Source organism: Homalodisca vitripennis, chromosome 5 (genome assembly GCF_021130785.1).
Source record: "Homalodisca vitripennis isolate AUS2020 chromosome 5, UT_GWSS_2.1, whole genome shotgun sequence".
NCBI classification, from domain to species: Eukaryota; Metazoa; Arthropoda; class Insecta; order Hemiptera; family Cicadellidae; genus Homalodisca; species Homalodisca vitripennis.
In genome coordinates, this window is record NC_060211.1 from 120317299 (window position 1) to 120330082 (window position 12784).

Consider the following 12784-nt stretch of genomic DNA (forward strand, 5'->3'; position numbering starts at 1 on the left):
GAGCATGAATTATTCATACATCTCGAGCAAGAATACATTTTCAGTTAACAGAATTGAGGTTTATAAGAGAATAAAGTATAAAATGCTAATAAAATGTCTTAATTGATATCGTTTTGAAAAGTTTATTAAATTCAAATCTGCTTATTACAGTCTCGTATAATTTATTCTTCCACTTCAAATTATTCAGTTATTGAATTCATTTAACTGAACTTAATAACGATTGTACGTTTATTGTGAGATTTAAAGATTCCAGTAGCAGTTTTATACCTAATCAATAATCATTTTAAACTACTAGCACTATAACCACATCATCAACGTTGAATGCACATATAAACTTAAAACATTATGATACGTACCTTAACAGTAATTTGTACAGTATGGGGTGTTATTATGTATTGACTAGAGTTCTGAGAATCTGATATAGAGTCCGTGTTGGCGTCGAATGATCGTAGCATAGTCACGTTGACAACATATTCTGTTATCGTCTCTGCATTAGTAAATGGTGGGATCCACGAAACTTTTATAGACGTGTCACTTATTCCTTCAACTTCAACACTTCTGGGCTGTCCAGGTAGTATTTCTGAAGGAAATAAACAAGCAAAATATATTACACATTTAGTTTAAGAACAAATTTAAATATGTAATAAAAATATGATATTTTCAAACTAATATAAAAGGAGACTGTTTAACATTTATATCAACAGATCGGTAGTAGATCGTGACTATTATTTCAGAGTACATCCTAAAAATAAATATTTCATCCATTAAAATAATCTACGTTGAAACTATAATTGTGTTTTACAAAATAAAATTTTACTTCCGCATACCATGGTATAAGAGATTAATGCAACGCCGGAAATTATACTGCAAGTATTGAGTGATTATTTACAAACTTAATTTACCGAAGAGGAAAGATGCATCGTGCCACATTGAATACAACGATTGAAAAGTTGAAGAAACGTATTATTTGAATAATTTGTCGTTAATATTATGTTCAGTATTATCCAGTTTTATGATTCAAATAATACAAATATTTAATAGATATGCCACATTTTATTTCAAACTTTGTTGTATTATTAATATTTTGAAATCATTGCGTTTGTTTCATTGAAAAAATAACTAAGTAACTAAATTGTTTGAAAACGATATTTTAAATTATTTGTGAAATAAACATAAAATTAACAGCTTATACTCAAGATATTAATTCAATGCGTCTGATTACTTTTCGGAAGTTTTCATTTTCAACCAATTTTTATATTCTGAAATAGAAATTTTTGTGACTGGTGAATGAAAAAATTATAGAATGTAGTTCTTGAGAAATAAGAGATAATTAGTTATAAGTATGAAAATCAGCTAATTATTAGAAGAGTAAAGCAATTATATCCTTATTAACATAATATTTAGGTTTAAATAAAACCACTTTGTACGTTACAAATAAAACTTCTAGCAGCTTTTTGCCAGTTTTGATAAATTACTTGAAGCTATACAATTCTTCATTCAGTATAGTGCGTACTGGTCAATTATTTATTATCCACAGTAGAACAAAAAATTAACAATGCCAGCATAAAAAATACACTGAATAAAGCAATAGAGCATCAGCAAAACAATATTTACATTAAGCGTATTACTGGCAGTGTTTAGTGGTAGTTAAATATAATATGCAGATATGGTGAGTTAAACAGAGAAACTTTACTTTAACCACAAGGTAAATTGAACAGATAGTCAATACTACAAATAGTATTTTCTACAACTACAAAAGCATAGGTGATTAGGTTGTTTGTGATTTTTGTTAAAAGGTAAAATGTGAGAAAGAGGTAATAGAAGGAATACAACCTAATTATTATCATTTGTCAAGTTTAGATTACTCTGAGATAATATAAAAGTGATATCCTACCTATTCCCTCGACAATACAGGATAGAGTCTTCTCTGTATACGCTGAGCAGGAAAAGTGAGTCTTGATGTTGTCTGTTATCATAGTGTACTCTCCTCTACACACATCCTGGCAGATATCTGGGACTCCCTCGTCCATGCAGCAAGGAACATGGTTACGTCCATCTACAATTAATGAAGATATATTAAAAAAAACCTCTTTAGGACTTGCTGGTATACTCTTCTTTACATATACCCTGGCATATACTCCTTCTTCCGCACTTATGGTTCTGTTCAACTACAAGTAATAAAGATATAAGACAAAATACTTTTAAGGAATTGCTGGTATACTCTTATTTACATATACCCTGGTAGATATTTGAAACTCCTTCTTCCGTACTCATGGTTCTGTTCAACTACAAGTAATAAAGATATACAAGACAAAAAATTGTTAAGAACTTGCTGTTGTACTCTACTCTACACAAATCCTGACAGATATCTTTGTCCCTCGTCGGTACCCATGCTTTAGCTCAACCACAAGTTATAAAGGTCTCGTATGACAAAACACTAATCATGAATTGCTGTAGTATTTTCCTCTACAAACATCTGCCCGATAGCTGGCATCAAATCCCCCACGGAGCAAGTTATATGTCATTTCTTCGTTTACACTGTGATAGTATGTATATTTAAAAACATTTTAGAGGATTACATAAGTATAACCATTCCAAGTTTTTTTAATTTATTAAATTGTAAGACAATATTAAATGAACACTTGTAAAGTATTTATCATGACTTTCTTTAGTAAATTGAGTAATATGGTTACCTCGTAGATATTTAATGTAATCATCTGTTCATATTTTTTTAATCTTCTCATATATTCTGTGCCTTTTGTGGGATACAATTCTTTTCTTTCAAAACGATTCATTTAAACTCTAAATATGTCAGCTAGTTGCATCGCTCATTTATTATTTTTATAGAACATAAATGATGGAACAGAACCAATAGTGATGGAATGTAGTTATTAAGAATAAGAAAACAAGTTAATTTTGATAAATAAAGTATCATCAGTTGAGGAGAGCGAAAAATAAATAAGGGCTTATCTCTTTAAAATAAAGGAGTATATTCACAAACAAAATGCTGAACGAATTTTACATAACTCAATTATACATTTATTTTCTCCCGATAGCTGCTTTTTATTTTAAAAATCTTTATTGTAGAGGGAAACATTATTTAAATTCACTTATTTGATTTTTATCGCTATACTTAGAATATTTTTGGGAAATACGCACATAAGATTTTTATTGTCTAATAACATTGTTTTCATGTTAGAAATGATTAATGTAAAAAAATTATCAAAGCGGTGAGATTTACCTGCCATACAACGCACGATCGCTGGAAAGTCAGCTTCACACTTTTCTGGGTCTTGCCCCGTCTGACCATCAAGGATACTCTGTATGTTGCAGAAGCCGAGACAACCCTTAGACACATTGGTGTCTATGCAACAGCTGGTGTAGTTGTGATTGGTGGTCGCGGTGGCCTCCACTGAATCTTCTACATCCGTCTGTGACACGGCATGGCTCACCTGTGGCGGCTGGAGATTCGTCGCCAGCACTGGGAATTTATGACACACACTCAATACTTCATACAACCAAATGTCCTTCATTTTCTAGATTTCTTGGTAAATGATTGTTTTCTAGATAGATTGTTTCTTAAATACAATTTTAAGAGACTTTATCCCGTTTCGGAATTTGCAAGTTGTGGTTGCAACTGTAGAATTTGCAATGACCTGTTCCCAAACCACTTAGATCTGATATAGTCATTACAATAAGTCGTTGATTTTGCACCCGACCTATTCATTATTGAGCAGCATAAACTTCACCATGGTAAGAAATAGTTTTACGTTTTCAATATATATATATATATATATATATATATATATATATATATATATATATGTGTGTGTGTGTGTGTGTGTGTGTGTGTGTGTGTGTGTGTGTGTGTGTGTGTGTGTGTGTGTGTGTGTGTGTGTGTGTGTGTGTGTGTGTGTGTGTGTGTGTGTGTGTTTTAATGCTTGACTCTAATATTTACAAAGATTGCTTCCTCTAGTACTCTTGATTAGATCTATAGCATTGCCTTTAGCGTATCTAAGACGTACATCGCGTGTCTAATTTCAATATTTGAACATAAAGTGAAAAGATTTAATTTCAAAATATTAAAACTTTTACACATTTCCGTGGTAAACAGAAATTGTCAATGCCGTTTGTTATCGCGTACCTAACAGATATGGGAAACATAATTAAAGATTTCTATTAAACCCGGTTTACTCTATCAACGATTTCTTGACAAGCCGAATCAGTGGCTTTCCTTTTATATATTGCTGGTGAAATATTTATTATAACATATACATCCTCTGATATATTTTTTTACAAATTATATAGGAAAATAACTGAAAACATTTAAACTCACCTGATAGTTTGTAGTATGATCTAAATACAGGGTTGCTGTTGACCTCGCAAGAGTACAGTCCAGAGTCGGAATGCTTTACGTTTTTTATGGCCAACACCCAAACCACGCCACCTGTAACCAATGTTAGCGCTTATCAGACTACTTCTCACTTTCTTTTAAAAAATGTATTAACTTACAGCCCCAATACTAAATAGGATACAAAGCTGATTCTCAACGATTGAGTAGTGTTGAACGTGCTTTCTTTCACAAAGTATGTTATTTATTTAGATTTTATCGAAAGAATTCCTGCGAAATCTCCTGGTTTATTGTTTGCCTATCTGGATACAATAAAATTAATTGCTATAGAAATTATATTTATATTTTAGGAGGATTGACCTCTAGCTGGCTTAAATATCCATATGAACATCTTGGGTACAGTATACATCTCGCTCTCCATAGATGTCTAAAAGCCGCAAATCACTAACTGCAAATATAAATTTTTAGACTAAAATGACTGATTTATAGGTTAAGTATACTGCGTAGGAGACTGTAGGGGTGGATAGAGCTTTATTAGTGTCAAAGTCTGGCTTAACCTGAGGGAATTTCCCTACACTATTTAACTTAAACCAATTGAAACAGACCTAGCCTGTACTTCCCCATAGTGGCATCATAGATATAGAACCCGCCATTCAACCTCATAAGATATAGATGGCCCATACCCCCCACTATATCCACCCCGCACACCATCTCAATCCGAAAGGGAGCCTAAAGGTCTTTTTAGGACTAATTTCAACGAAGGGTCCCCTCAATTTCTTGCTCTAAATGAAAACAAATTATTTTTACCTAAATTTCATCTAACTCGTTACCAAATGTAGGAAAATACAACAGTAAACATTGTGTCATAAAAACACTCATGATCATAGCTGTGGTTTTCACTCCAAAACCTAATAGGTGGTTTTCTAGTTTCTATGTATTATTATAATCCTTATTTTCTTATTAAATACAATATGTTTACAAGTTCCCACAGCTACGGTAATATACTATTATAGGAAGACGAAGGTCTTCTTGTGCACAAAAGGCCTTTGAGGCTAAAGTACATGGTAATAGGCCGCCCAATATAAGAAGAATGCCATATGTCTCTTAAGATCTGCATGGACGGGCTTAGAACACATGGCTTGGGGTTCTGTAATTTACCAACCGCGGATTATCTGTGACTGGCTTTTGTCTTAGTCATAATGTTCATTCGAATTCATATCTCAGCGCTTCTAAGACTGTTGAATTAGTCTATATTTACTGCATGAATATTTAAGCCGACTATAAAATTTTGCTTGAGAGGAAGCATTCTAACTTCGGTAAATACAAAAGAAACATTTAGAAATTGGATTTAATTCTAAACCCAACATAATCTGATGGTGTGGCCCTCATTTTGAGAGCCTTAAGATATTCCATGGAAGATATTTTTCATGTTCATGACATAGCTGTCACTAAATGATTTTTTGTTTTCAACTCAGAAATTGGTTACTTATGGACCTGAGATTGTGAACTATATGCTCCTAATAAATCCATGTCGTTGATTAGTACATAGTTGTATTGTTTGAATTAGTGATATATTTAGTTTAAATGTTGATATTCCTGTGAAATCTATTGAACAATCCAGTACCATAGCCTAAAATATCGCTCAGATCGAAATGTTAGCATTAGTGTTGTTGTAGTCTCCTTGTGTAATCGTTGAGACAATATAGATTAAAATAAACGTTTCTTTCACTTAAAAAACAGCAGTATTGTTACATGCCATTTCCACAGAGAAGATTTAATTAAACGCGCTAATTATTATTTAAACTCGTTCTGAATAATACTTCATTGTTGGAATTTGTATGAAAGGTTTTCCGTTAAAGGTGCTACTTTTCTAATTCAACATGTGATTTTAACAAGCACAGATTTCGTATTTTGATATGCTCTACTTCCTTAAACAACATAATACTTTCTTTACAATGCCTTGGCCTACACTTAAGTATGAAAATTTTATTTGGAAAATGTAGCAATCAAAACTATAGAAAGTAGTTTTAATGGAGGAAAAAAAATCTTTACCTCAGTGAAGTATGCCTATATTTGCAAAACGATATTTTTGTTTCTGTTCTTTCAATAGGTCATCCAAAGTTTGAGTTATTTATTTTGAATTTCATGTTTCGAAGATAATGTTTCTTTTTATCTAAATGTAGGTATATGTCTTTTTAATTAAAGGAAAGAGAAGGTTTAAGGAGCGTAGTTTTGTTTTCTTACCCGATATCAGGTGATGAGTTTTGCGTATAAAATGCCTATTATATGCTAGCTAACATCACTCAATTAATTAACAAAATACTAACATAAGTTTATCAGACTCTTAAGAAAGAGTGTATTAAATTAATGAAACTATTAAAAATGCATTTACAATGCAAATACAAGGTACTAACCACCTTTATATAGTCTCAAAAATATTTTTGTTATAAAACCGTAAAGTATATTGGTCAAAATGTCATACAAAAAGTAGGTATTATAAACTTTGTATTTGATAAGTTTCAATATCAAAAATGCTTTAATAAAAACTGAAGCGCTTCCTGAAATCTAAACAAAAATTACAGAGAAACAAAATGGAGATTAAAACACCTGGATGAAGGAGAGGAACAATATCGTATGTGAGTATTGTCAGTAGAAAATTGACTGCATCTTTTCTTTTCACTCCCTTTCTTTTCTGTTCTTAGACAAAAGGCAGACCCACAAGAGACAATTATTTTGGACGACAGCCATTTGTATTCATTGTTTATCTCAGCAATAAGGAAAAAACGAACAAAAAAGACTCATTTTTTCGTGTAGTATTAAAAGCTGAAAATAATTTGAAAGTATACATATTACATTTAACTTTTGTATTCTTCAAACACCTACATATAATATATAGTACAACACCATATCCTTAATATCTGACTTTTTCATGTATCTGCTCCAACCGGCAGGGAGTGTTAACCTCTACAAGCTGAGTAATTAGTAAAGTATATACATAGCTCATTTATTTTAGATAAAAATTACGTTTTTTCATGTGTTTATTTTTTATGTGATATTAAAATATAAAATAAAATACGTAATTCTCAATATGTTTTATTAATATCAGATTCATCCAAAGAAATAAGTAAATTGAAAGTTGCAATTTTTACAAAACATTTTAGGCTTTCTTGGAATTTAAACGTTACTTCTCTTCAACATTTAGTATTTTAGTTTCATTTCTTTCAAGTTAAAGTTTTAGTGTGATGTAAGTTTTGAATTACTAAATAATTCCAAAAATATCCATGTAACTCTCAGGGAACAAATATATACTAGAGAATATTTCAGTTGTAGAAACTGTATGGTTTAGAAGAATTCGTGAAATATATATGGTCATATAACACATGTACACATGTGTAACATGTGTCGAGTTGTGGGAGTTTGAGGTTACGTGATGTTCTTGCCAGTAATAAACTAAACGTTTCATAATATAGACTAATCACGTTGATTACGATTACAGGAGCAAGGTAACTTTTACTGTTTTTTTTATTAAAGAGCTTAATATTAATTGAAGCTGTTCTATTTCAACACTTCTATAGTTCATTCAATATCATTGAAGTACATATAATCTAATACATTATTATATTTTCTTGTAAAGAAATTTGGGCTTAATTTCTATAGTTATATTTTATATTCTTGACGCTTTAAATACAACATTTAATACAAATTTAGGTCTGATATTATTATAAATACAAATAAAAAGAGAGTAAATATGACTTGTACACACCATCATCATGAAGGACTTGTATCCTGTAGTCGAGAGTTATTCTGGAATGTCCGACTGTAAGGAACTTCCAGCGACGAGTGTCCAGTTCCTCACGCTTCCACACCACTGAGTTGTTGCCGATATCCCTCACCACACACGTTATCAAGGCGTCATCTCCCTCGTACACATAGACTGGATTTGGCTCCCCATCGCGCTCTCTAGGCAATTCATCCCCAACTGAAACATACCGACACCATCATTTGGAGTGCTCTATAGTTGACAAGGCAACAATAGTTAGACAAAGTAAACGGTTAGTCATAATTTATATTTTCTTTAACAGTATTTTTACTGTTTCTAACGTTAGAAGTTGTTAAGAGCTGAAGTTATTATAAATTCTTAGACGATTACAGCAGAAGAAAATATAAGATTTTTTTAGATTATTCAAGATTTATTATAAGAATCCAAATTTTATTAATCTCCACTGGACCTGAGAAGTAATCAAGAAACTGAATGAAATGCATATGGTAAATTCTCCAACGTAAGCTTTGAAATGTGTTCAAATTATAACTATGTGTGCATACAATACAGGTTTTTCTGTTATAGCATGCCAAGTAATAAAACAAATATAACAGTTTTTAAACTGGATTTTCCAGTTAAGTCCAAAGTCTTCGTTAAACAACTAATAAATATGTAAAAGAGAGACTCAATTTTTATATGAATAAAGATACAATTGTGTAGCAGTGAACAATCTTTGTAGCTCAAGGTAATAAGAACAAGATAGCAATCACAAGCTCTATCTATCTCAAGCAACAGCTTTGATATAAAAAGCACTATCACTTCAATATCAGCAGCGATTGTCTTGTCTTGATATAATAACAATCTCGTATTTTCAACACTTAACAATGCAATCATTGCGTAATAAACAAATGTAAACATTCTTTTGTTATCTACTGTGAGCTATATTAAGGCTCTAGAAAATTGGTTTTAATAAATACGCAGTTTCTTTTTAAGAAATGCATATGTTTACCTGGATAAAACTATACTTAAAAAATAAATATTTTTTTTTATTGTGATAAATTTTTGTGCTAATTAAAACTGAATAACATTAAAAGTTATATGTGCTCTCATCAATGGATATTATAAAAATAGTTCTAGTTAATTTTGAAAAGCTGTAAGACAAAATCGTTTATTCACTTGATTTGTTAAACAGATGAGAACTAAGTTCAAAGCGATTAGTGAATTATATCTATTTATATTTATTTTTCTAGCTCATAATGTAGTGAGTTACTATTTCTAAATCTCTCATTATATATATATATATATATATATATATATATATATATATATAATTAAATTATTTTATATAGAGGATTACTTTGTATTCTTTTTGTACTCAACACCGAACGTACAACACGTAAAGTAAAACTAATGAAATTATAATTATTCTCTACATCATTTGCAAAACAATTATTGTATATTGCTTCTATTAACTTACAACCGAATACATTGTTTTGACGGGTTATTTTGACGGTATATTAGAACATATTGAATACTTTAACACATATTCAATATATATTGCGAGCTGAAAGCATATGTTTTAAGAATATTTAAATATGTAATTTCTCCTCTTAAAATAGTATTCGTTTCTAAAATTTCACTGAAAAAAGTGTATACGAGTCTTTACAAAAATAAAAAACCGACAATAATACCAACATTAATTTAAAGTTTGTTCGCGAAACTGTAATCTTCCTCGAAACTATCCACCTATCTCAGAGAAAACGAAATTGGTAATACTAATGAAGTAGTTTTATCAAACATATACATACATTGACATACATTTCAATATCCTCCTAGTTATCTTAATAGCCCTAACGACTGTTTTGCAAAATTGCAAAATGCCACACCATATTTCCACTGAACAGGCTTCACCGAGACTACAAGGAAAATATTATATCTTTGGTAAAATATATTATTATGTCAATCTTAAAATAACTTGTTATTTTACTCAGTTTTAATATTTTTTATGATATTTCATTCTTGGTATCACGGCCACCCATAAGACAAATAAAAAAGTGTTTAATACAGTTTAGCTCATATGGAGTGACATGCACTTTCATTTAATACCTACATTCTTCTATATTATAACCTACAAAGACATGAACTACATGCAACACTTAAAGTGTATAGGTAAGTTCTATTTCGAGATATTGTGTGGCCAGATGAACAAAATTGAATTTTTCGACCCTCTCTAGTGAATAATGCTTGGCCAATTAACATTCGGTTTGTGTTAAAAGTCTTTGTAAAATAATATGTAATCGAATTAGTTTAACCGGACTACCGTCGTTTTATAAAATCTTGTACCTCACCTAAGACTATTGTAAGTTTACTAATTATCTAATACAATCCACGAACAATATATCCACCAAATAATATACCACGTTCATAACAGAATGTAGCAACTACCGCTGTCATCTTATTTCCGTTAGCAAAGTTAAAAAACTAAAAATTTTAAATAGTATTATGGATATATATAAAAAAATCTTGGCAAAACACTTATGTAAAGTAAACTAGAAAGCAAGCTTTAGTCAAGTGCACATCAAGCCTGAAAACACTGAATGTACTCGTAGTGACGAACGCTGTCTTTTGTATTTATAACAACGATGACTTTTCAACTGAAACATGTTTTGTGTGATTTATCCCATGTATAACGACAGTAGTTTCTTTCTGCTCATTCTGCTTACATAATCTGTATTTAATATTTGTGGCAACTAATTAATACGAGTTATAAGTAAATTTCCAACTGTGGATTATTAACTTTTTGTTGGAATTAAGCGATTAAATATATAATTCAGTCATAACTAGGTAATCCAAACAAAAATAAACCGTAAGTGTACAAAAAAACCCCTTTATGTGTGCCAAATTGATGTAATGATCTTGTAATCGTTTACCTTACAAAGCAAAGCTGATGAGAAAATTATATTACCTTCTTATTTGATGTGTAAATTTAACCAATAAAACTGTAAAATATTCCCATTTAACAATTTTATTCAATATAAGAAATTCAAATCACAGTTTTAATTTACTTGAAAAACTCTCTCCATTTACAGAGTTCCTACAAAATATCAATTATATGAGACAAAATTCTTCTAAAGGTCTTTTAAGACCTTCCTTATACTCTTAATTTAGAATTCTAAAATCAAATGTTTGTTTACACAAAGCGATGAATGTGACCGATAACTCAAAACCATAAATTTTCATGTACTAAGAGCTAACTTACCAGAAAGGGAATCAGCTGTATGTTACTTAAAACTAGTTTTAAGTTTATATAATTTTATATACGTGTAGTTTATATAAGTGTATATAATTTTATAACAATTGTATTTAAATATATCAATATTGAGGTTAGACCATTTTAGTCAAAAGTTTAGTTATTTAACATTTTGCCACACTTCAGTTAGTTCAATACTATACAATAAGAAACTAATTTGTTTAAGTGCAACAAAGAAGAAAAAGAATATAAGCACAATAATTACATTATTTAGTTTCCGATTATATATAATATGTGAAATAATGTTATTGTGATTCACTGCAATTAAGGAGAGGACCAAGGCGAGATGTTTACTTGTTTAATTTTCTTAAAACAAAGAGCACTAAACAAATATTTGTAAAGTATATAAAATCATTTTTCATTATTTCTTTATTATGTTTTGAGTTTTATAAAATCGGATACTTCTATATAGCCTTTAAATATGTATTTTATTTTATAACTTTAAACATTCAAATGGCGTTATAGATCCATTTACATTGGTCTTTTGAACTGGGATATAGAAACACGAGTGAGTACTAGTACCTATTAAGTGTAATATTATAGATTTATGTCTTCAATTATAGATTGTAAATAAAGGTTTTAACCTTTGCGGAATCGCCTGATGGTGACAACTTTGGTTTCGAAAGGCCTCATCCTAATAATAAATGAATTGTAAAAGTATTGTATGCTTTACTTTTAGTAGTATTTAAAAGGTTTTAACAGTTTAAAATATTATATGTCGATAGAAATAATAAAACTTTGAATATTTTAATATTCTGTTCTGGGCAAAATACAGAATCCGACGCTTTATTCAGCAGTTTGGCTAACGAGCGTATCATTCCATTCCTTTTTTTTTGTACAGTTTTTAGATTCATGACGCTAAATATTCTCCGTTGACGAATGTTATATTTTACTTAACCTTAAGATACATAAATGTTTATGTCACAATGATATGAATTTTCATTATAATCTTCATAAGATATATAAAGAACCATAAACAAGTATACAATAAACGATAGGTAAACTTGTTACAATTTATTTACTCGCTTTTTGATCTAAAATTGAGCTGTAAGCGTATGTAGTAATTTTGTTCAAGTTTATATATACCGCATAGATTTAAATAGTGTTTGATAATTGTATCGTTAGATATATAACTATTTTATAACACTTGATGTTTTCATAAATTAAAGTAATATATTGTAGTGAACTATATAAGAGGGAGGAGGGCGGTTCTGATCTTGTTCTCTCTGTTAAGATCCAATTTCATAACAAGAAATTAGTTTCTGAAGCTCTAACAACAATGCAATACATGGCAGATGGAACGGCCTTGCTCTCAGATATTACTAATTACTGGCAGTGTCAAAAACTGACTATTTTATTGTTA

General features: G+C 30.2%; 1 protein-coding gene across 1 annotated transcript in view; it reads right to left on the bottom strand.

Moving 5' to 3' along the window:
• The window catches only part of LOC124362810 (Ig-like and fibronectin type-III domain-containing protein 1), a 142036-nt gene that overhangs the window by 23575 nt on the left and 105677 nt on the right, over positions 1–12784 (bottom strand). The window contains 5 exon segments of the mRNA XM_046817637.1: positions 357–580; positions 1895–2056; positions 3242–3481; positions 4337–4447; positions 8115–8330. Coding sequence (XP_046673593.1) covers positions 357–580; positions 1895–2056; positions 3242–3481; positions 4337–4447; positions 8115–8330 — 953 coding nt within the window.